Source organism: Lynx canadensis, chromosome B3 (assembly GCF_007474595.2).
Source record: "Lynx canadensis isolate LIC74 chromosome B3, mLynCan4.pri.v2, whole genome shotgun sequence".
In the NCBI taxonomy this organism is placed as follows: Eukaryota; Metazoa; Chordata; class Mammalia; order Carnivora; family Felidae; genus Lynx; species Lynx canadensis.
In genome coordinates this window covers 29,528,324-29,552,958 of record NC_044308.2, presented here as the reverse complement: position 1 = coordinate 29,552,958, position 24,635 = coordinate 29,528,324, and the positions used below count along the sequence as shown (strand labels likewise).

Sequence of the window (24,635 nt, the reverse complement as noted above, 5' to 3'; positions counted from 1 at the left end):
AGGTTACAACAGATTTGTGAGCTCAGCCAAGCACAGTGTGGCCGGGTCTAGCTGCTACAAAGAAGACATATTTTAGACACTTACTCATGTGTATGGGCAAAAAAGTTGAGGACCGTATTTGTGACTAATTGTATAACAGGTTATTTTAGTTTCTGTTCTGTAGAAAGTGTAAAGCATTCCAACAAAGGGTTTTAATGTAGATTTTTTTTGTATGCATACTGTTGATTGCTAAATGTAATAGTCTGATCATGATGATGAATAAATGTGTCTTAAAAAATAAAAGATCAGTAGTTGCCAGAGGTTTGGGTGTGGAGTTAGGGAGGGGAGAACAGTCAGAGCACAGAAGATTCCAGATACCATACTATATATGATACTTTAATGATGGATACGTGCCATTATACATTTGTCCAAACCCATAAAATGACCAACACCAAGAGTAAACTGTAAGGTAAACTATGATCTTCGGGCGATTATGATGTGTCAGTGTAGGTACATCAAGAAAACATATGTTGAATTTTATGTGCCCATGCACTTTTCTGCGAATTGGTCCATAGGCATCATTAGAGTATCAGGGGAGTCATTGAACCCTTCTGAGAGAGATGAGTCAGAAATCTCAATTTCTCCCCTCCTCTTTCACTCTCCTTACCTTTATTCTTCCTCTTTCCCTCAAGAGTCATTGATTAAAACAGTATAATGTCACGGAATTCAGTTGTGTCAAACCTTTCTCACCAATTTAGATTGCTTTGTCTTCTTGAGGATCTTGAAAGCAGCTTACTACAGTGAGCTGTAGTAAGGGGATAATTCTCTGATTTTGAATCTTGGTTTTATCACTTAGTGTGAGACCTTGTGTTCATTTCCTAATTTAGTTAAACCTGAGTTTTCTCTTCTGTAAAATGGAGATAATAAAGTTACCTATTATATAAAATTGCTTCAAAGATTAAATGAAGTGTAACTGTGTGGAAAGCACTTAGCACAGTGCCTGGCACATAGCAAGTATACCATGAATGTTAGATGCTGCTGCAGTTATTTATTATCATTGCTATTATTTTTATCAGTGGTAAGTAAGAGCCATGTACTTTGGAACTCTATAGTGACTTAATCTCTACAATTTGATTTATCTGTTCCACTCTTTTTCACAAATTTGACAATTTTGCCATTAGTTTATTCCCATTTTTTTCAATGAGCACATTTCTTTTCTTATTCATCTTTCCCACTATAATCATACCTAACATTATTTGGGCACTAATTGTATGCTAGGTGCTATGTGAAATGCTTTATGAACATTGGAGTAGAGGTTGGAAGACTAGGTTCTAGTCCTGGTTCCATCACTCACCCTTTGACCTGCTAAAAACTTCAATCTTTCTGAGCCTCAGTTTTGTTATCTGTATAGGAATAATAAATATTTGTCCTGTCTTTACAGTTTGTTGGAATGATTAAATGATAAGTCTTCAAAATCCTTTGATAAAATATAAATAAGCATGCAAGTATAAAGTATTACCATTGTTGCAAAGTTAAACATCAAATTTGCATAGCATATTGCCCTGTAGATGGAATTTTCTAACTGTAGTTTTTTGCCTTACTAGCAACTTTCCTAGTAAAAGCTTCACATAGAGCAATCACAGAGAATAGAAACATCTTAACCTGCAAGCAGTAGTGGCTATTCTACATTGTAAGAAGGGATGGCAAAATGTTTGAATCATATACACATGGTTGTGTGACAAGGTAAATGCATAAATGGGTGAAAATGAGTGAAAGTACTTTTGAGAATTCCTAAGATTAGAATCTAAAGTCACAGGAAGCTACTAGCTCTTTGCTGATCAGTGTAGAACAACTTCATGAAGGAGGCACAATTTGGGAAACTTCACAAATTAACTTTAACTTTGGATGGTGTATGGGAAGAGAAGTGAAATGGTCTGGGCTGTATGGTAAAGGGCTGGCAGCACAGGGCCTGCATTACATTACATGCAGTGTAAATGGTAAGCAGTATTTTTGTGGAACTCTAATGGGAAGATGGTCTCCTGTGGCTATATGATCTTTGACAAATGAGCCTCTGAACCTCAGTTTTCTGAACTATAAAGTGGAGCTAATAATACATAGTTTATGAATTGTTTGAAGGAGGTTAGAAGATTATGTAAAGTTGCTTTATGATGTTTTGTTGTCCCTGTTATCAGGAGAGTGGACAGAATTGAGCTTTACTTTGGGATAGATGCTAGTTGAATGGGATTTTGAATTTGGTTTAATCCAAGGAAGGGATATTTGCCATAATAATAAAATTATTTACTACTAGGGCCAGAAAGAACTGGGAAAGCAAGTGAGGCAAAGATTTTGTGGATTGTTGATAATCACTTCAAATTTTATTGCTTGAGTATTGAGAATTTGGACCTGGGCTAGAGCTATCACATAAAACGTTTGCTAGTTTTCGTTTGTGAAATCTGGTTGGGGGACTGTGGAGGGAGGGTAAGCAGCTCCATCTCAACCTCCCAAATGCGTATATGTCTGTGTATGTATGTATACTTTATTTGCTTCCTTTTTGGTGTTAAAGATTCTGTGTAAACCAAAGATTGGCTATAAAAGATTTACGAAGTTTAGGAATTGCTGTTATATTGAAGACCAGAGCCTAAAACAAAACAGGAGGGTATTAGCCTGTTTCGGCTACTGTCCACTCTAGAGCTCTTCTATGAAAAAGAAAAACAAGCAATCAGGAATGATACACACACATACAAAACAACCCAAAGAAACCTGGGATTGTTTGTTGCTCTAACTGTAGTAGAGGGTTAATATTCATTTATTTTTCAGTTTAAGTAGCCACAGGAAGATAAGCAACTCTTTTGTACTTCTAGTAAGAAGCTTCAGGTTTGCATTTTGAATTTCGGTCTTTATGTAAACTACATGCTTTTTGGTGGAATGTCTCTGTGGTAGAGTCTGTAAAACTATAGAATGTAATCTTTATTTTCAAAGCTTGCCAGTGCAACTGAGCAAAGAATGGGTCCTTTAGTGCTCCTTTTTGACTAAGGGTCTGTTAACTGTTGAAGCCATGCTAATCTTCAGTAAGACATGTCTGAAATAAAAACATGTCCTTAAAAACCTGCTGGTTTTAAGATGAGAAGCTTCGTTTTGATGAATTCAGTGTGGTGTAAGATAAAAAGAAGAATGTCACGTTTTTAAGTATTTATGTTGAAAAATGTGTTTTATACAAAAGTCCAATCCCTGAAGGCTTTTACAAAATATTTTTATACGTTTATGTTTTGTTTTATCTTACCAGAATGTTGGAGTAGACTGTAAGATAACATCATCTACAACTGGAGATAAACACTTTGATAAAAGTCCCACTAAAGCACGGCATCCTCGGAAAATTGATCTAAGAGCTAGATACTGGGCATTTCTTTTTGACAATCTTCGCCGGGCAGTAGATGAAATTTATGAAACTTGTGAATCAGATCAGAGTGTGGTAGAATGTAAGGTAAGGTTTGCCTGGAGACTCTGAAAGCCAAATTCTCTAATTTTTGTTACACCTGACATGATCATTTTCCTCAGTATGCAGTACTGTATTGTTAACTATCAGTGTCATCATGCTGTATATTAGATCCTCACAACTTATTCATCTCATAACTGAAATTTTGTACCGTTTCATCAGCTCTATCTTCCCCACTCCTTGGAACCACTATTCTACCCTCTTATGATGGCTTCAGGTTTTTTTGGTTTTGATTTTTTGAGTACCCCCCCATTTTTTTTTGTATTACCTAATTATGTACTTTAATATTCTGTGCAAGATTTGGTAGAAAGCTGTGTTAATACATATTCCTGGGCCAGAAACCAAAAAGATGGATACACACACACACACCCCCCACACAAAATTATTTTGCAAATCTCTCTTATCTGCATTTTCCATTAGTACTGTAGGTGGCACTAGTGAGATTTTCACATTCTTTGGTTTCATGTTTAATGTCTTTAATTGGACATTGCTCCCTTTCTGCTACCATTCTGATCACTCTCCTAATTCACTGTGGTCAGGGAAAAGTGAGATTGATAGCTAACCATAAACGATCCTGGGTGGGATTGGGATGTCATTCTAAGGTGTGTTTTCCAATTTTGGATAACCTTGTGTTTGTAATAGGACATTAAACACATAGTACAATCTGTTTCTAAAAATTCACTAAAAAACCTTACCTTTTAGTAAGTAGAACTATATGCTGTCTTATTTAATACTGAATGAAATTGTTTTGAGAAAAGCCAGAGTGTTACGCCTTCATAGAAATATCTTTATAGAGATAGCTTGTTTTTACAGTGAACAGGATTGAAAACCCTGGAATTCATTATTTAACTTTTGAAAAATATGAAGGGTCTAAGAAAAGTTACATGTTGAAACAGCAGCTGTGTTTCCTCTGTAATTGGAAACAGCCAGAATAGGTTTTAGAATAGTTTAAAAATATCATTCATTAGAAGCAGGTTTCAGAATGAAAAGTAATTGAAAGCACCCAAATTTATAGTCTGTTTGTCACAATTTTGTTATTATCGCCATGTAAAAATTTCTATGTTTAAAAAATATGTTTAGGCAAAATCATAACCTTGGAGTTTAATGAGTCAGCATGTTGTGGTAGAAAACACTATTGACCTTAATTTTAGGTTACAGTTTCTTCTATAAAATGAGCATGTGGACCTAGATAATTTCTTTTTTATTTATTTATTTTCATTTATTTATTTATTTGTTTACTTAAAATCTTATTTTTTTTAAATTGACATCCAAAAAAACCAAAAACAAAAACAAAAAAAAAATAAATTGACATCCAAATTAGTAAGTAAGCCATAGAAATCAGTTAGATCAGGAAATTCTTTGATTTTTGTATTTAAAAACAACAAAAGGTTGAAGAAATAAAATTTGTTTGTAACATGTGTACTTCTTTATAGAAGTGAGTTTGACCAATTGCAATCATGTTTCTACCATGAGCAGAAACCCTTGCAACTGTCTGAATTTTGGTCTCTCTTGTTCATCTACCAAACCTTTGTGAAAATTTAATAACGATAGATCTTTTTTTTGTGCAAGGTATAGATTATAAAAGTAGAGAAGGTTTTGACAAAGAGAGAGTAGTACAGATGTGTTCTTTATTTTTTATTTTTTTTTTTTTTATTTTTTTTTTTTTCAACATTTATTTATTTTTGGGACAGAGGGAGACAGAGCATGAACGGGGGAGGGGCAGAGAGAGAGGGAGACACAGAATCGGAAACAGGCTCCAGGCTCTGAGCCATCAGCCCAGAGCCCGACGCGGGGCTCGAACTCACGGACCGCGAGATCGTGACCTGGCTGAAGTCGGACGCTTAACCGACTGCGCCACCCAGGCGCCCCAGTGTTCTTTATTTTTTGTATTGCTCCAAGATGCTCAAAGGCTTATGCTGGGAAATAAAATCTGAGAGCTTAAAAGCTGATTTTCATACCCAACTCTGCTCTTCTCCCCATCCAGGACTTAACAGGTGGTGAGGTAAAAAAGATATAGTTTGGTCTGAGCATGTGCTGGCTGTGTAATAACTAAAATTCTTTTATTTTTATTTTTTCTTTAGCTCTGTCGTTACTATAAAAGCGCTTTATTTCTTATCTCATTTGATTAGTACCTTTCTGAGACAAAAAACCCAGAGAGTTTTCCTCACTGTGCAGGTAGATTCAACTCTTGTTTTGTGAATTTACTGACAAGATTTACCCCTATTTGTGATTTTTGTGTTTTAGCCTTATTAAGTAATCACAGTTCAGTTCTTTGTCTCATGAGTAAAATGCAGTTAATAACACCTGTATTATGTAATTCACATGCTAAGTATAGCCTGATAGTGGAAAGTATGTTTTTTATTTCAGCTAGGATGGCTGACCAGAGCTCCACTGTATAATCAAGAGGCTAAATTTCTAATGTTTTAGTTTGAAGATGTGCCTTTTATGCCGTCATCCACTTCCCTGTATGACTTGCTAAGAATTGATGTTTCAGCAAAACTGTAACCACCACCATTGCATTTCCCCATCTCCTTTATAAATTGGGCTAGAGGATGGGCTAGGGCAGATTGCCTTTTAGAGAGTACATAGTTAATGAAGCGGTAGCCATCCTCTCACCTTGTTCTCACCAAAGTTTGAGGTGGTTTTGAATTTCTTGTAAAGTTTGTGAGTATGGCTGCAAGAATGAGAGACTGGCATCTTATTCTCTGGCTGGATCTTTGCTATGCTGACTGATTTTGATGCCTTTGGAATGTGTTGAATGAGTTTGGGGGAAAGTATCCTGGGTACACATTGTCTTTCTTTTCCCTGTTTCCCATTTTAGCCTGGGGGGTCTGGATGTGTGGCTCTGGAATATTGGGTATAGAGACTGGTGTATGTATCTGCTTTAGAGATTTCATAACACTATAGGCTTTCTGGCATAACTCATGCCAGCTGGGCTTGAAGGGACTATACAATAATATGTCTTGAAAGGAGATGGGATGGGAGTTATCATTGAGCAAGTAAAGAGGACCTCCAGTGAGTCTGATGATTTATGTGAGGGAAGGAGAGTGGACATTGGTGAAGATGTTGTAGTCAGAGGGGCTTCCTATGGGGACAGTTGGTTAGGTGAGAATATGCAAAATGCTGGTGGAGTTGGGGCAGATACTGGTTGGGTAGAGGGAGCCAGGGTGACCTGAACACTGCCTAGAGAACCACATATGCTACCTGTGCAGAAATCACCATCTACTGCAGAGATCAGTAGAGACCAGTGATCTCAGACTGAGTTAGAGAAAGATTAGGGATATATCTCTGCCTTGGCAGCACTTGACTCTCTTGGCAGTCAGCATTACTTTTGTCTCTGGAGAAGGACAGGCTGATGACTACAGCAGGTCACTAATATTTGGTGAACTCTTGTAAGTAGAATATTGCTCTGTTCCCACAGCTGCTGCACATGGCAAAGCACATAAAGTTTGTGAATGTAGGAGAGTGAGAAGGAGAGTACAGGGGAAGAAGAGAGGAACCAGTGAGAACAAGCCATACCCTTCCCACTACCAGCATCTGCTAAAGGCCATGTAATTCTCACTTGTGCTTAATAGGCAGGTTGACTGTAGATGGGATTTAAAAACTACGCTTTGATAATTGAATATAATTGGAAAATTGTGGAATTTCACTGAGCATACTCAAGAAGTTTAGTATTCAACTTAGTATTTAAGTAAGGTTATAGGGAAAAATATAAAGTATTCTATGTTTATATCTTGGTGAGTTGAGACTTCTCAGTCCAACAAGGAGTAAAGTGAGATGTGAGGAAATGCTTTGGAAGATATGACACGCACTAAAAAGAAACTTCAAGGGCTTCTAGGTGGCTCATTGGTTGAGCATCTGACTCTTGATTTTGGCTCAGGCTGTGATCCCAGGTTGTGGGACCAAACCCTGACTTGGGCTCTGTGCTGAGCATGGAACCTGCTTAGGATTTTCTCTCTCTCTCCCTCTGCCCCTCTTTCCTGCTCACACTCTCTCTAAAATTAAATAAAAGAAACTTTATACTTAGATATAAGGAGAATGTCACAGTTGGGAAAATAGAGGTCCAGAGACAGAGAAAGAATACTCGTGGAGATAGGAAGAAGACCAAGAGAATAGGAATGTCCTGAAAGCCATGAAAGAAGTAAGTGGTATTGGAGAGGTCATGAATGATTGCAGTTGAGAGAAAGCTTTTTCAGTTTGGCCTTCAAGAACAGTAGATAGGATCAAGGCAAAGATTTGTGTTAACAATTTGAAATTCCTTCTGATGAGTTCCTTGCCCTTTTTATTTTTGAAAAGTAGGAGGTATGGGCTGTTGGTTGCAGCCCTGAAGGTCACAGTTTTGATGGGAAATTCTTCTCTTTCCTGTATCTTCAGTTTTCCTTATTAGATTTCTTCCTAGTCAGCATTTAACATGCTTATTTCTCTTCCATAGTAAATAAGAACAATAAAAGCCCAAACCCTTTCTCTACTTATCCTTTCATCTCTTATCCCACCCCCATGTTTCTCCTTTCCTTCTTCGCCAAGTTTCATGGAAGAACTTTGTGTATTTGCTGCCTCCATTTCCTTTTCTTCCAGGTACTCATTAGACTACTCCAACCTGGTATAACATCCTATCAGAGCTCCAGTTAAGCTCTTATTAAAGTGGTTGTTCCTCTCAGTGTTACTAAGCCCAGTAGATGTTTTTCAGCTCCTTCCATGATCTTTGAGTAGCATTTCACACTGTTGACCACTTCCCTCTTCTTTTAGCACTCTCTCGTTTGACTTTTATGAAATAATCTCTGCTATTTTTTTCCTCTTTGTTGGCTGCTACTTCTGCCTCTTTTTTTTTTTTTTTTTTTTTTTTTTTTTGGTTTTTTTGCTTTTCCCACCTGATCTTTAACTGTTGGGAGGTCATTCAGTCTCCTTTTAGTCCATCTTCTTTTTTCACTATCACATACTTTCTCTCTTGGCAGTTTTCTCCATGCCATGGCTTAATTTACCACTTATTTGCTGATGAGTCTTAGTATATATCTCTAGCTTACACCTTTCTTCTCACTTTTAGGCCTGTATATCCAACTTGCCTAGTTGGGACCTCCAGTTGGATATCTCACAAGCATATCAAACTGACTTACAAAAAAACTAAGTTCATGATCTCTTCTTCTACCTGAAGATGTATTTCTCTCTCCTGAATGGGCCTCTACCCCCACCCCCCCCTTTACCTCACTCACGCCAGCCACTGTCCAATGAATTACCTCCTAAATCTTTCTAATCTGTCTACTTTCATTTCTCATATTTTATGATTCAGTGTTAAAGTTTAGAGATAGATAGGTTTCATTTTAGTCTGTTTAACATGACACTTAATTGTTGATTTATGGTTGACAAATCTTTGTTTCTTATACCTGGTTCTCATATATATTATACTCAATAGAGCATGGATTATTTTCTTTTTGGGTATTTGAATAACTTAATAACTTGATCTCACAGTTACCATGTCATAACTATTACTGGGGTTAGTTAAATCTGATTTTTCTGAGTTAAGAGCTTAGTTTTTAGGAGTAAGCATCATACCATTTTATACCATACTTCACTCTTATTTATTTATTTAGGTATAAGTGTAACTTTAAAAAATGTTTTATTAGTTACAGGTGTACTATATAGTGATAACAACAGTTCGTTACATTATCTGGTGCTCATAATGACATGTACACTCCTTAATCCCAACCACCTATTTAACTCAACAACCACCCCCCCCCCCCCCCCCCGCATCCTCTACCCTCTGGTAACCATCAGTTCTCTATAATTTAGAGTCTGTATCTTGGTTTCTGTCTCTTTTTTTCCCTTTGCTTGCCTGTTTTGGTTTTTAAATTCCACATATGAATGAAATCATATGGTATTTGTCTTTGACTGACTTATTTCGCTTAGCATTGTACTCTCTAGCTTCATCTATGTCATTGTAAATGGCAAGCTTTCATTCTTTTTGATGGGTCAGTAAAATTCCATTGTATGTATATACCACATCTCATCTTTATCCATTCATCAGTCGATGGACATTTGGGCTCTCTCCATAGTTTGGTTATTGTTGATAATGCTGCTATAAACATTCCAGTGCATGTACCCCTTCAAATATGTATTTTTGTATCCTTTGGGTAAATACCTAATAGTGCCATTGCTGGATCATAGGGTAGTTTTAGTTTTAGTTTTTTGAGGAACCTCTGTTGTCCAGAGTGGCTGTACCAGTTTGCATTCCCACCAACAGTGCCAGAGGGTTCCCCTTTCTATGCATCCTCACCAATGCAGTTTCTCATATTGTTAATTTTAGCCATTTTGTTAGGTGTGAGGTAGTGTTTCACCTCACAAATGAAATTGTGATTTTGATTTGTATTTTCCTGATGATGACTGATGTTGAACATCTTTGTATGTGTCTGTTAGCCATCTGGATGTCTTTGGAAAAGTATCTGTTCATACACCTTCTCATTTCTTTACTGGGTTATTTGTTTTTTGGGGGTGTGGAGTTTAATAAGTTCCTTATAGATTTTGGATACTAACTCTTTATCAGAAAGGTTGTTTGCGTATATCTACTCCCATTCTGTAGGGTGCCTTTTAGGTTTGTTGATTATTTCCTTTGCTGTGAAGCTTTTTATCTTTTTTTTTTTTTTTTTTTTTTTTTGAGAGGGCACAAGGGAGCCAGCGGCAGAGAGAGAGAAGTGGTGTTCACCTGGAGCTCATGTTTTACCTGCAGTGGGGCTTGAACTTGCCTGAAGTGGGGCTCGAGCTCTCCTAAAGTGGGGCTCGAGCTGTCCTGAAGTGGAGCTCGAGCTCTCCCAAAGTGGTATTCAAGCTCATCCAGTGTTGGACTCAAACTCACGAACTGTGAGATCACGACCTGAGCCAAAGTCAGATGCTTAATGACTGAGCCACTCAGGCACCCAGAAGCTTTTTATCTTGATGAGGTCCCAATAGTTCATGTTTGCTTTTGTTTCCCTTGCCTTCAGCCACGTGTCTAGCAAGAAGTTGCTCCTGTGGAGGTCAAAAGGTTGCTGGCTGTGGTCTCCTCTAGCATTTCAGTAGCTTCCTGTTTCACGTTTAGGTCTTTCATTCATTTTGAATTTATTTTCGTGTATGGTGTAAGAGAGTGGTTGAGTTTCATTCTTTCCATGTCACCATCTGGTTTTCCAAGTACCATTTACTGAAGAGACTTTTTTCCATTGGATATTCCTTCCTGCTTATATAGTTGTGGGTTCATTTCTGGGTTTTCTATTCTATTCCATTGATCTATGTGTCTGTTTTTGTGCCAGTACCATACTGTCTTGATGACAACAGCATTGTAATATAGCTTGAAATCCAGAATTTTGATGCCTCCAGTTTTGTTTTTCTTTTCCAAGATTGCTTTGGCTATTCAGAGTCTTTCTGATTCCATGCAAATTTTAGGATTGTTTGTTCTAGCTCTACGAAAAATGCTGATGGTATTTTGATAGGGATTGCATTAAATGTACATTGCTTTGGGTAGTATAAACATTTTAACAGTGTTTGTTCTTCCAGTCCATGAACATGGAATACTTTTCCATTTCTTTATGTCTTCTTTAATTTCTTTCATAAGTGTTCTATAGTTTTCAGAGAACAGATCTCTTACCTCTTTAGTTAGCTTTATTCCTAGATATCTTACTGGTTTTGGTGCAGTTGCAAATGGGATAGATTCCTTGATTTCTTTTTCTGGTGCTTCTTTATTAGTCTATAGAAATACAACAGAGTTCTTCATATTGATTTTATATCCTTTGACTTTGCTGAATTCAGTCTTAGTTCTCACAGTTTTTAGTGGAGTCTTTTGGTTTTTCTACATAGAGTATCATGTCATCTACAAATAGTGAAAGTTTTGACTTCTTCCTTGCTGATCTGTATGCCCCTTATTTCTTTTGTTGTCTGATTACTGAGGCTAAGACTTCCAGTACTATGTTAAATAATAATGGTGAGAATAGACATCCTTGTCTTGTTTCTGGCAGTAGGGGAAAGGCTCTCAGTTTTTTTGCCAAGGAGGATAATATTAGCTGTGAGTCTTTGGTATATGGCCTTTATGATATAGAGGTGTGTTCTATCTATCCCTACTTTGTTGAGGGTTTTTTAGTCAAGAATGGATGCTGTTACTTTATCTATTGACAGGATCATATGGTTCTTATCTTTTCTTTTATTAATGTGGTGTATCATGCTGATTGATTTGTGAATATTGAACCAACACTTTAGCCCAGGAGTAAATCCCACTTGATCATGGTAAATAATTCTTTGAATGTGCTTTGGAATTCAGTTAGCTAGTATCTTGTTAAGAGTTTTGCATTCATGTTCATCAAGGATATTGGTCTATAATTCTCCTTTTTAGTGGGGACTTTGTCTGGTTTTGGAATCAAGGTAATGCTGGTTTTGTAGAATGAGTTTGGAAATTTTCCTGCATTTCTATTTTTGGGAACAGTTTGAGGAGAAAAGGTATTAATGTTTGGTAGAATTCCCCTGGGAAGCCATCTGGGCCAGGACTCTTGTTTGCTGGGAGATTTTTTGATTACTGTTTCCGTTTCTTTGCTGGTTATGGGTCTGTTCAAATTTTCTTTTTCTTCCTGTTTCACAGTTTTGGTGGTTTGCGAGCTTCTAGGAATTTGTCCATTTCTTCCAGATTGCCCAGTTTGTTGTCATATAATTTTCCATAGTATTCTCTTATAATTGTTTCAATTTCTGTGGTGTTGGTTGTGATTGCTCCTCTTCTATTTGTGATTTGATCTCTTTGGGTCCTTTCTCTTTTTGATAAGTCTACCTAGGGGGTTATCAATTTAGTTTATTCTTTCAAACACCAGCTCTTGTTGATCTGTTCTACCAGGTTTGGTTTTTTTTGGTATCAATTATTTCTGTTCTAATCTTTATTATTTCTCTTCCACTGGCTTTACGCTTTATTTGCTGTTCCTTTTCTAGTTCCTTTGTGTGTAAAGTTAGGTTGTGTATTTGGAACATTTCTTCCTTCTTTAGGAAGGCCTGGATTGCAATAACTTCCCTCTTAGGACTGCCTTTGCTGCATCCCAAAGGTTTTGGACTGTCGTATTTTCATTTTCCTTTGCTTCCATGTATTTAAAATTTCTTCTTTAAACTTAACAGGAACATGGGGGGAGGGGAAGGAAAAAAAAAAGAGAGAGGTTACAGTAGGAGAGAGCCAAAGCATAAGAGACTCTTAAAAACTGAGAACAAACTGAGGGCTGATGGGGGGTGGGAGGGAGGAGAGGATGGGTGATGGGTATTGAAGAGGGCATCTTTTGGGATGAGCACTGGGTGTTGTTTTTTTTTTTTTATAATGCTCATAGATTTTATTATGAAATTAACATTCATAGCTATGATATACACACATTATCACAGCTTACACATAATTCTGAAACTAAAAACAGAGCTGGGATGTAGAAGGTCCGAGTTTGCAGTTTTAGAATGCAGCAGGGCCAGAATTATCAACACATAGAATCAAAATGAGCTACAGGGAAAATAATATCCTTGAGTTACACTTTGTCTTCTCTTTGCACTGGCCATGTTCAGTCTCAATGAATTTCTGTTTGTCACATGATTTTTGTAACAGCAACTGCCCTGTACTTCCCACAGCGTTTCTTCAATGGTAAAATCTCTCATAATTCTCATTTCTTAAGAAAAAAAAATTAGAACAGAAATATTCATATGGACAGCACAGCCAGGTAGTCAGCACAGTAGGCCTGAGGCTGGAGAAGACAGGTACCCAAAGGCCCATTTATACATACTTTTGCTCTAGATTATCAGCTTCCTTGGACATCAAAGGTCTATAATGGTATCAGAATTTAAGGAGCCACAGGGAATCAATGGGTGACTTTAAGATTCTTTTCATGTTTGAGATGACATGATAGTTAAGACAAGTAAACTGCCCTTGAAGAGAAGGTGCTAATTATTAGTACATGCATCCTTTGTATATCCCCATGCACTGTGCTTATAGGTGCTTATCCCTTACTTAGAATATGCAATGTGGTTTTCAACAACTATGAACTGAGTGTCTAAGAAGTCAGATCATGGGGTAAAAAAAGAAACACATTTCTCAGCCTTCTTAAGGCTGAGTATCTTATGGGAACCCTACTTCTGACTCAGTCACACAACAAAATATGAAATTAGTCCCAAGAAAAAGCTTCAGAAGAAAAGAGATACATGGGGTTATGTGTAATGATCAAGAAAAGATTTCCCATATTCAAGGGCAAAGCAAGCTTTCCTAAGAAAACGCTTTTGAGCTAAGACAGGAGGCCTGACCAGGAGCAAAGTCTATAAAAGGGAGAAGGAAGCATGTGTGTAAAAAGGAGTAAATGTTTCCAGACGATGTAGTCGGAGGAAGCAGGACACCGCTGAGGGGCTGTAAGAAGGTTTGAGTGACTGAAGCACAGAACAGGGTGAGAGGTCTGGTCTGGGAAGAGGCTACCAAGCCACATAGGGGCCAGACCATGATCTTATGTATTGCAGGCTGTTGTTTTTTTTTTTTTTTTTTTAATATATGAAATTTATTGTCAAATTGGTTTCCATACAACAGGAGCACTGGGTGTTGTTTGGAAACCAATTTGACAATAAATTTCATATATTGAAAAAAAATAAAAAAATAAAAATAAAAAAATAAAATTTCTTCTTTAATTTCCTGGTTAACCCATTCATTCTTTAGTAGGATGTTCTTTAAAAAATTTTTTTAATGTTTATTTATTTTTGAGAGAGAGCACAAGCAGGGGAAGGGCAGAGAGAGGGAAACACAGAATCTGAAGCAGGCCCCAGGCTCTGAGCTGTTAGCACAGAGCCTAACGTGGGACTCGAACCCACAAACCATGAGACCTGACCTGAGCTGAAGTCGGACACTTAACCGACTGAGTCACCCACTCACCTCAGTAGGATGTTCTTTAGTCTCCAAGTATTTGATGGCTTTTCAAATTTTTTCTTGGGGTTGATGTCGAGTTTCATAGTGTTGTGATCTGAAAATATACATGGTATGATCTTGATCTTTTTGTATTTGTCGAGGGCTGATTTGTGACCCGGTACGTGATCTATTCTGGAGAATGTTTCATGTACACTTGAGAAGAATGTGTATTCTGCTGCTTTAGGATGAGATGTTCTGAATATATCTGTTAAGTCCATCTGGTCCAATGTGCCATTCAAAACCATTGTTTCCTTGATGATTGTCTGCTTAGATGATCTGTCCATTGCTTTAAGTGGGATGTTAAAGTCCCCTTCTATTTTATTATTATCAATGAGTTTCTCTTTTTTCAATTTTATTTTTTTAATTTACATCCAAATTAGTTAGCATATAGTGTAACAGTGATTTCAGGAGTAGATTCCTTAATACCCCTTACCCATTTAGCCCATTCCTCCTCCCACAACCCCTCCAGTAGCCCTCTGTTTGTTCTCCATATTTAACAGTCTCTTATGTTTTGACCCCCTCCCTGTTTTTATATTATTTTTGCTTCCCTTCCCTTATGTTCATCTGTTCTGTGTCTTAAAGTCCTCATATGAGTGAAGTCATATGATATTTATCTTTCTCTAATTTCACTTAGGAGAATACCCTCTAGTTCCATCCACATAGTTGCAAATGGCAAGACTTCATTCTTTTTGATTGCCGAGTAATACTCCAGTGTGTGTGTGTGTGTGTGTGTGTGTGTGTGTGTGTGTATACATGGATATATGCATGGATAAAGATGCATCCATAGTTGGACATTTGGGCTCTTTCCATACTTTGGCTATTGTTGATAGCGTATATATACACGTGTATATATACATGTGTATATATACCCGTGTATATATACATGGATATATGCATGGATAAAGATGCATCCATAGATGGACATTTGGGCTCTTTCCATACTTTGGCTATTGTTGATAGTGCTGCTATAAACATGGGGGTGCATGTGTCTCTTCGAAACAGCATACCTGTATCCCTTGGATAAATACCTAATAGTGCAATTGCTGGGTCGTAGGGTAGTTTTTTTTTTTAATTTTTTGAGGAACCTCCATACTGTTTTCCAGAGTGGCTGCACCAGTTTGCATTCCCACCAACAATGCAAAAGAGATCCTCTTTCTCCACATCCTCGCCAACATCTGTTGTCGCCTGATTGTTAATGTTGGCCATTCTGACAGGCGTGAGGTGGTATCTCATTGTGGTTTTGATTTGTATTTCCCTGATGATGAGTGAAGTTGAGCATTTTTTCATGTGTCAGTTGGCCATCTGGCTGTCTTCTTTGGAGAAGTACCTATTCATGTCTTTTGCCCATTTCTTCACTGGATTATTTGTTTTTTGGGTGTTGAGTTTGATAGATTTTGGATACTAACCCTTTATCTGATGTGTCGTTTGCAAATATCTTCCCCCATTCTGTTGGCTGCCTTTTAATTTTTCTGATTGTTTCATTTGCTGTGTAGAAACTTTTTATTTTGATGAGGTCCCAAGAGTTCATTTTTGCTTTTGTTTCCCTTGCCTCTGGAGACGTGTTCAGTAAGAAGTTGCTGTGGCCAAGATCAAAGAGGTTTTTGCTTGCTTTCTCCTCGAGGATTTTGATGGCTTCCTGTCTTACGTTTAGGTCTTTCATCCATTTTGAGTTTATTTTTGTGAATGGTGTAAGAAAGTGGTCTAGTTTCATTCTTCTGCATGTTGCTGTCCAGCTCTCCCAGCCCCATGTGTTAAAAGAGACTGTTTTTTTTTTTCCATTGGATATTCTTTCCTGCTTTGTCAAAGATTAGTTGGCTATATATTTGTGAGTCCATTTCTGGGTTCTCTGTTCTGTTCCATTGATCTGAGTGTGTGTTTTTGTGCCACAATGAGTTTCTTTTTAAAAAAAAATTTTTTTTAACATTTATTTATTTTCGAGAGACAGATCACAAGTGGGAGAGGGGCAGAGAGAGAGAAACACACAGAATCTGAAGCAGGCTCCAGTCTCTGAGCTGTCAGCTCAAGCCTGATGTGGGGCTCAAAGCCACAACTGTGAGATCATGACCTGGGCTGAAGTTGGATGCCCAACCGACTGAACCACCCAGGCGCCCCCACAATGAGTTTCTTTGTTTGTTTTTAATTGAGTTATATATTTGGGTGCTTTCACATTGGGGGCATAAATATTTATAATTGTTAGATCTTCTTTCCTTCTTGTTAGATGGAAAGACCCCTTAATTATGATATAATGCCCTTCTTTATCTCTTGTTACAGTCTTTGATTTAAAAATCTACCTTGTCTGATATAAGTATGGCTACTGCAGCTTTCTTTTGATGTCCATTAGCATGATAGATGGTTCTCCATCCCCTTACTTTCAATCTGCAGGCATCCTTAGGTCTAAAATGAGTCTCTTGTGGCAGCATATAGACTACTTTTATTTTTTTTTTTATCCATTCTAATACCCTGTGTCTTTTGATTCGAGCATTTAGTCCATTTAATTTCAGGGTGATTATTGAAAGATGTGAATTTAGTGCCAGTGTGTTATCTGTAGAGTTAGTGTTTTTGGTGATACTCTTCAGTCCTTTTTAGTCTTTGTTGCTTTGGTATTTTAAATTCTCCAAAGAGTCTCCCTTAAAATTTCTTGCAGGGCTGGTTTAATGGTCTTGAACTACTTTAGTTTTTCTTTGTCTGGGAAACTCTTATCTCTCCTTCTGTTTTGAATGACAGCCTTGCTGAATAAAGAATTCTTGGCTGTATATTTATCCTGTTGAGCACATTGAATATATTCCTGCCGTACCTTTCTGACCTGCCAAGTTTCTGTATACAGATCTTCTGTGAACGTGTAGGTTAAGGGCTTTTTTCCCCTTGCTGCTTTCAGGATTCCTTTCTTGCCTGTGCATTTTGTGAATTTGAGTGTGATTTGCCTTGACAGTCATTGGCTTTTTTTTTCCTTTTTTTTTTTTCAACATTTATTCATTTTTTTTTTAAATTTTTTTTTCAACGTTTATTTATTTTTGGGACAGAGAGAGACAGAGCATGAACGGGGGAGGGTCAGAGAGAGAGGGAGACACAGAATCGGAAACAGGCTCCAGGCTCTGAGCCATCAGCCCGGAGCCTGACGCGGGGCTCGAACTCCCGGACCGCGAGATCGTGACCTGGCTGAAGTCGGACGCTTAACCGACTGCGCCACCCAGGCACCCCTATTCATTTTTTTTTAAATGAAATTTATTGTCAAAGACACTGTGCTAACTACTTCACCTAGATCATCACGCTTAATCCACACAATATTCCCACAGACCAGTACTGCTGTTCCCATTTTCAGAAAAGAAATCCAGGGTTTAGAGAGGTTAAATATGGCAGAGTAAGGGCCTCAATCCAGGCAGCCCCCCTGCTGAGCCTGAGCCTTTAACTACTTTACTACACTGTACTGAGGGTTAATCAAGATGACATGTGAAAGTGCTTGGAAATTAGAAAGCACTAAACAAGTGTGAGGGAATTTTTATTGCCACTTCCAGATACTTAGACAAGTGACCATGATTAGCCTTCATCCAATGTTAATAATTTAAACATTGTTTCCCCTTGTAACAGCTATTCAAAAGACAATACTTCATATTCAGCAAAAGGTGCAAAAGTACCTGTGAAGGTGTTGTTTTTTTTTTAATATGAAATTTATTGTCAGATTGGTTTCCATACAACAGTGCTTATCCCAACAGGTGCCCTCCTCAATGCCCATCACCCACTTTCCCCTCCCTCCCACCCCCCATCAACCCTCAGTTTATTCTCAGTTTTTAAGAGTCTCTTATGGTTTGCCTCGTTCCCTCTCTGTAACTTTTTCCCCCTCCCCCTCCCCCATGGTCTTCTGTTAAGTTTCTCAGGATCCACATAAGAGTGAAAACATATGGTATCTTTCTCTGTATGACTTATTTCACTTAGCATAACACTCTTCAGTTCCATCCATGTTGCTACAAAAGGCCATATTTCATTCTTTCTCGTTGCCAAGTAGTATTCCATTGTATATATATACCATAATTTCTTTATCCATTCATCAGTGATGGACATTTAGGCTCTTTCCATAATTTGGCTATTGTTGAAAGTGCTGCTATAAACATTGGGGTACAAGTGCCCCTATGCATCAGCACTCCTGTATCCCTTGGGTAAATTCCTAGCGGTGCTATTGCTGGGTCATAGGGTAGATCTATTTTTAATTTTTTGAGGAAGCTCCACACTGTTTTCCAGAGCGGCTGCACCAGTTTGCATTCCCACCAACAGTGCAAGAGGGTTCCCATTTCTCCATATCCTCACCAGCATCTATAGTCTCCTGATTTGTTCATTTTAGCCACTCTGACTGGTGTGAGGTGGTATCTGAGTAGTTTTGATTTGTATTTCCCTGATGAGGAGTGACATTGAGCATCTTTACATGTGCCTGTTGGCCATATGGATGTCTTCTTTAGAGAAGTGTCTATTTACGTGTTCTGCCCATTTCTTCATAGGATTATTTGTTTTTCGGGTGTGGAGTTTGGTGAGTTCTTTATAGATTTTGGATAATAGCCCTTTGTCGTCTGATATGTCATTTGGAACTATTGTCTCCCATTCTGTTGGTTGCCTTTTAGTTTTGTTGATTGTTTCCTTTGCAGTGCAGAAGCTTTTTATTTTCATGAGGTCCCAATAGTTCATTTTTGCTATAATTCCCTTGCCTTTGGAGATGTGTCAAGTAAGAAATTGCTGCGGCTGAGATCAGAGAGGTTTCTTCCTGCTTTCTCCTCTAGGGTTTTGATGGTTTTCTGTCTCACCAGGAAATGTCCTTCATCCATTTTGAGTTTATTTTTGTGAATGGTGTAAGAAAGTGGTCTAGTTTCATTCTTCTGCATGTTGCTGTCCAGTTCTCCCAGCACCATTTGTTAAAGAGACTGTTTTTCTTTTCTATTGGATATTCTTTCCTGCTTTGTCAAAGATTAGTTGGCCATACTTTTGTGGGTCCAATTCTGGAGTCTCTATTGTATTCCGTTGGTCTATGTGTCTGTTTTTGTGGCAATACCATGCTGTCTTAATGATTACAGGTTTGCAGTAGAGGCTAAAGTCTGGGATTGTGATGCCTCCCACTTTGGTCTTCTTCTTCAATACTACTTTGGCTATTCAGGGCCTTTTGTGGTTCCATACAAATTTTAGGAATGCTTGTTCTAGCTTCGAGAAGAATGCTGGTACAACTTTGATTGGGATTGCATTGAATGTGTAGATAGCTTTGGGTAGTATTGACGTTTTAACAATATTTATTCTTCCAATCCATGAGCACGGAATTTTTTTCCATTTCTTTGTATCTTCTTCAATTTCCTTCATAAGCTTTCTATAGTTTTCAGCGTACAGATCTTTTACATCTCTGGTTAGGTTTATTCCTAGGTATTTTATGATTCTTGGTGCAATTGTGAATGGGATCAGTTTCTTTATTTGTCTTTCTGTTGCTTCATTATTAGTGTATAAGAATGCAACTGATTTCTGTACATTGATTTTGTATCCTGTGACTTTGCTGAATTCATGTATCAGTTCTAGCAGACTTTTGGTGGAATCTGTCGGGTTTTCCATGTATAATATCATGTCATCTGCAAAAAGTGAAAGCTTGACTTCATCATTGCCAATTTTGATGCCTTTGATTTCCTTTTGTTGTCTGATTGCTGATGCTAGCACTTCCAACACTATGTTAAACAACAGCGGTGAGAGTGGACATCCCTGTCGTGTTCCTGATCTCAGGGAGAAAGCTCTCAGTTTTTCCCCATTGAGGATGGTATTAACTGTGGGCTTTTCATAAATGGCTTTTATGATGTTTAAGTATGTTCTTTCTATCCCGACTTTCTCGAGGGTTTTTATTAAGAAAGGATGCTGAATTTTGTCAGATGCTTTTTCTGCATCGATTGACAGGATCATATGGTTCTTATCCTTTGTTTTATTAATGTGATGTATCACATTGATTGATTTATGAATATTGAACCAGCCCTACAGCCCAGGAATGAATCCCACTTGATCATGGTGAATAATTCTTTTTGCATGCTGTTGAATTCGATTTGCTAGTATCTCGTTGAGAATTTTTGCATCCGTATTCATCAGGGATATTGGCCTGTAGTTCTCTTCTTTTGCTGGGTCTCTTTCTGGTTTGGCAGTCAAAGTAATGCTGGCTTCATAGAATGAGTCTGGAAGTTTTCCTTCCCTTTTTCTTTTTTGGAACAGCTTGAGAAGGATAGGTATTAACTCTGCTTTAAATGTCTGGTAGAATTCCCCAGGGAAGCCATCTGATCCTGGACTCTTATTTGTTGGGAGATTTTTGATAATTGATTCAATTTCTTCGCTGGTTATGGGTCTCTTCAAATTTTCTATTTCTTCCTGAGTTTTGGAAGTGTGTGGGTGCTTAGGAATTTGTCTGTTTCTTCCAGGTTTTCCAGTTTGTTGGCATATAATTTTTCATAGTATTCCCTGATAATTACTTATATTTCTGAGGGATTGATTATAATAATTACATTTTCATTCATGATTGTATCTATTTGGGTCCTCTCCCTTTTCTTTTTGAGAAGCCTGGCTAGAGGTGTATCAATTTTGTTTATTTTTTCAAAAAACCAACTCTTGGTTTCATTGATCTGCTGTAAATGGCATGGTGGGCCATAGTGTGACTGCGTTCTTCTTCATGGCTGTGCCCTTAGTTCCTGAAAGCTGGCCCAAAGCTCTGAAGCGTAAGCCCTCAGACAAAGACGCACCAGCTTCTGGATTGCAATGTATTTTCCTCTCAGGATTGCCTTCGCTGCATCCCAAAGCGTTTGGATTGTTGTATTTTCATTTTTATTTGTTTCCATATATTTTTAAATTTCTTCTCTAATCTCCTGGTTGACCCATTCATTCTTTAGTAGGCTGTTCTTTAACCTCCACACTTTTGGAGGTTTTCCAGACTTTTTCCTGTGGTTGATTTCAAGCTTCATAGCATGTGGTCTGAAAGTGTGCACGGTATGATATCACTTCTTTATACTTATGAAGGGCTGTTTTGTGACCCTGTATGTGATCTATCTTGGAGAATGTTCCATGTGCACTCGAGAAGAAAGTATCTTCTGTTGCTTTGGGATGCAGAGTTCGAAATATATCTGTCAAGTCCATTTGGTCCAATGTATCATTCAGGGCCCTTGTTTCTTTATTGATCCTGTGTCTACGTGATCTCTCCATTCCTGTAAATGGAGTATTAAAGTCCCCTGCAATTACCACATTCTTATCAATAAGGTTGCTCATGTTTGTGATTAATTGTTTTATATATTTGGGGGCTCCCATATTCAGCACATAGACATTTATAATTGTTAGCTCTTGCTGATGGATAGACCCTGTAATTATTATATAATGCCCTTCTTCATCTCTTGTTATAGCCTTTAATTTACAGTCTAGTTTGTCTTATATAAGTATGGCTACTCCAGCTTTCTTTGAGTTCCAGTAGCATGATAGATAGTTCTCCATCCCCTCACTTTCAATCTGAAGGTGTCCTCAGGTCTAAAATGAGTCTCTTGTAGACAGCAAATAGATGGGTCTTGTTTTTTTTATCCATTCTGATACCCTATGTCTTTTGGTTGGCACATTTAGTCCATTTACATTCAGTGTTACTATAGAAAGATATGGGTTTAGAGTCATTGTGATGTCTCTAGGTTTCACGCTTGTAGTGATGTCTCTGGTACTTTGTGGTCCTTGTGACATTTCACTCACAGAATCCCCCTTAGGATCTCTTGTAGGGCTGGTTTAGTGATGAATTCCTTCAGTTTTTGTTTGTTTGGGAAGACCTTTATCTCTCCTTCTATTCTAAATGACTGACTTGCTGGATAAAGGATTCTTAGCTGCATATTTTTTCTGTTCATCACATTGAAGATTTCCTGCCATTCCTTTCTGGCCTGCCAAGTGTCAGTAGATAGGTCTGCTACTACTCTTAGGCATCTACCTTTGTAAGTTAGAGCGTGTTTATCCCTAGCTGCTTTCAGAATTCTCTCCTTATCCTTGTATTTTGCCAGTTTCACTATGATATGTTGTGCAGAAGATCGATTCAAGTTTTGTGTGAAGGGAGTTCTCTGTGCCTCTTGGATTTCAATGCTTGTTTCCTTCCCCAGATCAGGGAAGTTCTCAGCTATGATTTGTTCAGGTACACCTTCAGCCCCTTTTTCTCTCTTCTTCTTCTGGAATTCTTTTGATAGGGTTATTGTTCCATTTGATTGCATCACTTAGTTCTCTAATTCTCCCCTCATACTCCTGGATTTTTTATTTCTCTTTTTCTTAGCTTCCTCTTTTTCCATAATTTTATCTTCTAATTCACCTTCTCTCCTCTGCCTCTTCAATCCGTGCTATGGCCACCTCCATTTTATTTTGCACCTCATTTATAGCATTTTTTAGCTCCTCCTAACTATATCTTAGTCCCTTTATCTCTGTGGCAATAGATTCTCTGCTCTCCTTTATGTTTTTTTCAAGCCCAGCAATTAATTTTATGACTATTATTTTAAATTCTTGTTCCATTGTATTGCTTACATCATTTTTGATCAATTCGTTAGTTGTTGCTACTTCCTGGAGTTCCTTTTGAGGAGAATTCTTCTGTTTCTTCATTTTGGGTAGTCCCTGCGGTATCTCCAAACTGCAGGGCACTTCCACTGTGCTCTCCAGAGTAACTTGTCTTGTTGGTAACTTTCGCTGTGCTCTCCAGAGTAACTTGTCAGACTGGTGTGTACCTTATCTTCCCCTCTCTTAGGGGCAGGACTCACTGTGGAGTGGTGTGACCCCTGTCTGGGCTGCTTGCATACTGCAAGGCTTGTGGTGCTGCTTTAATGGGATCTGGCCAAGGGCGTATTAGACAGGGTGGATCCGCAAGGTGCACTGTGGCTGGAGGGGCAGGCTTAGCTTGCTTTGCCGTAGGTGGTCCCCTGCAGGAGGGTCCCGAAGCACCAGGAGGGAGGCTGGCCCCTAGGAGGGATGTATCCACAGAAGCACCGCATTGGGTGTTTGCGGGGTGCAAGCAAGTTTGGTGACGGGAACTGGTTCCCTGTGGACTTTCGGCTGGGGGATGGGAGAGGGAAATGGTACTTGCCAGTGCCTTTGTTCCCCCGCTGAGCTGAGCTCTATCCTTCTGGGACTCAACAACTCTCCCTCCCGGCATCCTCTCGCCCTCCCCACTCTCAGAGAGTAGAGGTGTTGAGTTTTAACATTCCAGATGTTAAGTCCCGGTGGCTGTTAGAACTCATGCAGTCCGGCCTCTCCGCTTTTGCAAGCCAGACTTTGGGAGCTCTGCCTTGCAGAGTGGGCTGCCCCTCTGCCGCCCTGGCTCTCTCCTGCCAGTCCGTGTAGCATGCACCGCCTCTCTGCCCTTGCTACCCTCTTCTGTGGGCCTCTTGTTCATGCTTGGCTCTGGAGAGTCCGTTCTGGTGTTTTTCTGAGTTATTTAGGCAGATGTGGGTGGAATCTAAGCGATCAGGAGGATGAGGTGAGCCCAGCGTCCTACACCTCCAACCTCCTCTTCTTTTCTCTGAAATTCTTTCTCTCTCTAATTTGTTAATGCTATACTTTTTATTTCTTTCTGCTAGCTTTGGATTTAGTTTGTTATTTTTTAGCTTCTTAAGTTGTAAAGTTAAGTTTTTGATTTGAGATCTTTCTAGTTTTTTATGTAAGCATTTATAGCTATAAATTTCCCTCTGAGTACTGCTTTAGATATGTCTCTTAAGTTTTAATCTGTTGTATTGTTATTTTCATTTGTCTCTGTTTTCTGTTACCTCTTGTGATATTTTTCTTGACCAATTTATTGTTTAAATTCAACAAATTTGTGAATTTTCTAGTTTTAACTTTGTTATCAGTTAACTTTATTCTGCTTTGGTTGGAGAAGATACCTTGTATGATGTCCATCTTTTTAAGCCATCTTTTTAAATGGAGACTTACTATGTGTGTCCTAATATGTGTTGTATCTTGGAGAATGTCTAGAGTAGGGATTCTTAACCTTGAATTCTTAGACCTGTGTTTGTAAATCATCTGTAGGTATTGAAATTATTTTGTTCATGTATGTTGTTTTGGGTAGGAGGCCCATAATTTTCATGAAATTCTTAAGGATGATTGTTACCTGAAAAGGATGTATCACAGATTCTTGATTAATCTATTCTACTTACACCCTGGATGAGAAACATGGATGATAAAGCATAATAGAGAGATGATGTTACAGACTTGGAAATTTAACTCTCTCTCTGAAAAGTTAAAAAGGGCTATCTTAGATAGGAAAGG

The 24,635-nt window shown here is 38.3% G+C and overlaps 1 protein-coding gene across 3 annotated transcripts in view; it reads left to right on the top strand.

The window, feature by feature from the left end:
- The window catches only part of SCAPER (S-phase cyclin A associated protein in the ER), a 508,094-nt gene that overhangs the window by 47,093 nt on the left and 436,366 nt on the right, over nucleotides 1–24,635 (top strand). For 2 of the 3 annotated variants that reach the window (XM_030317623.2, XM_030317622.2), the window contains exon 5: nucleotides 3,263–3,460. The exons of the other annotated variant lie outside the window; for it this stretch is intronic. In XM_030317623.2, coding sequence (XP_030173483.1) covers nucleotides 3,263–3,460 — 198 coding nt within the window. The remainder of the gene's footprint in view (nucleotides 1–3,262; nucleotides 3,461–24,635) is intronic. 3 annotated transcript variants of the gene reach the window in all.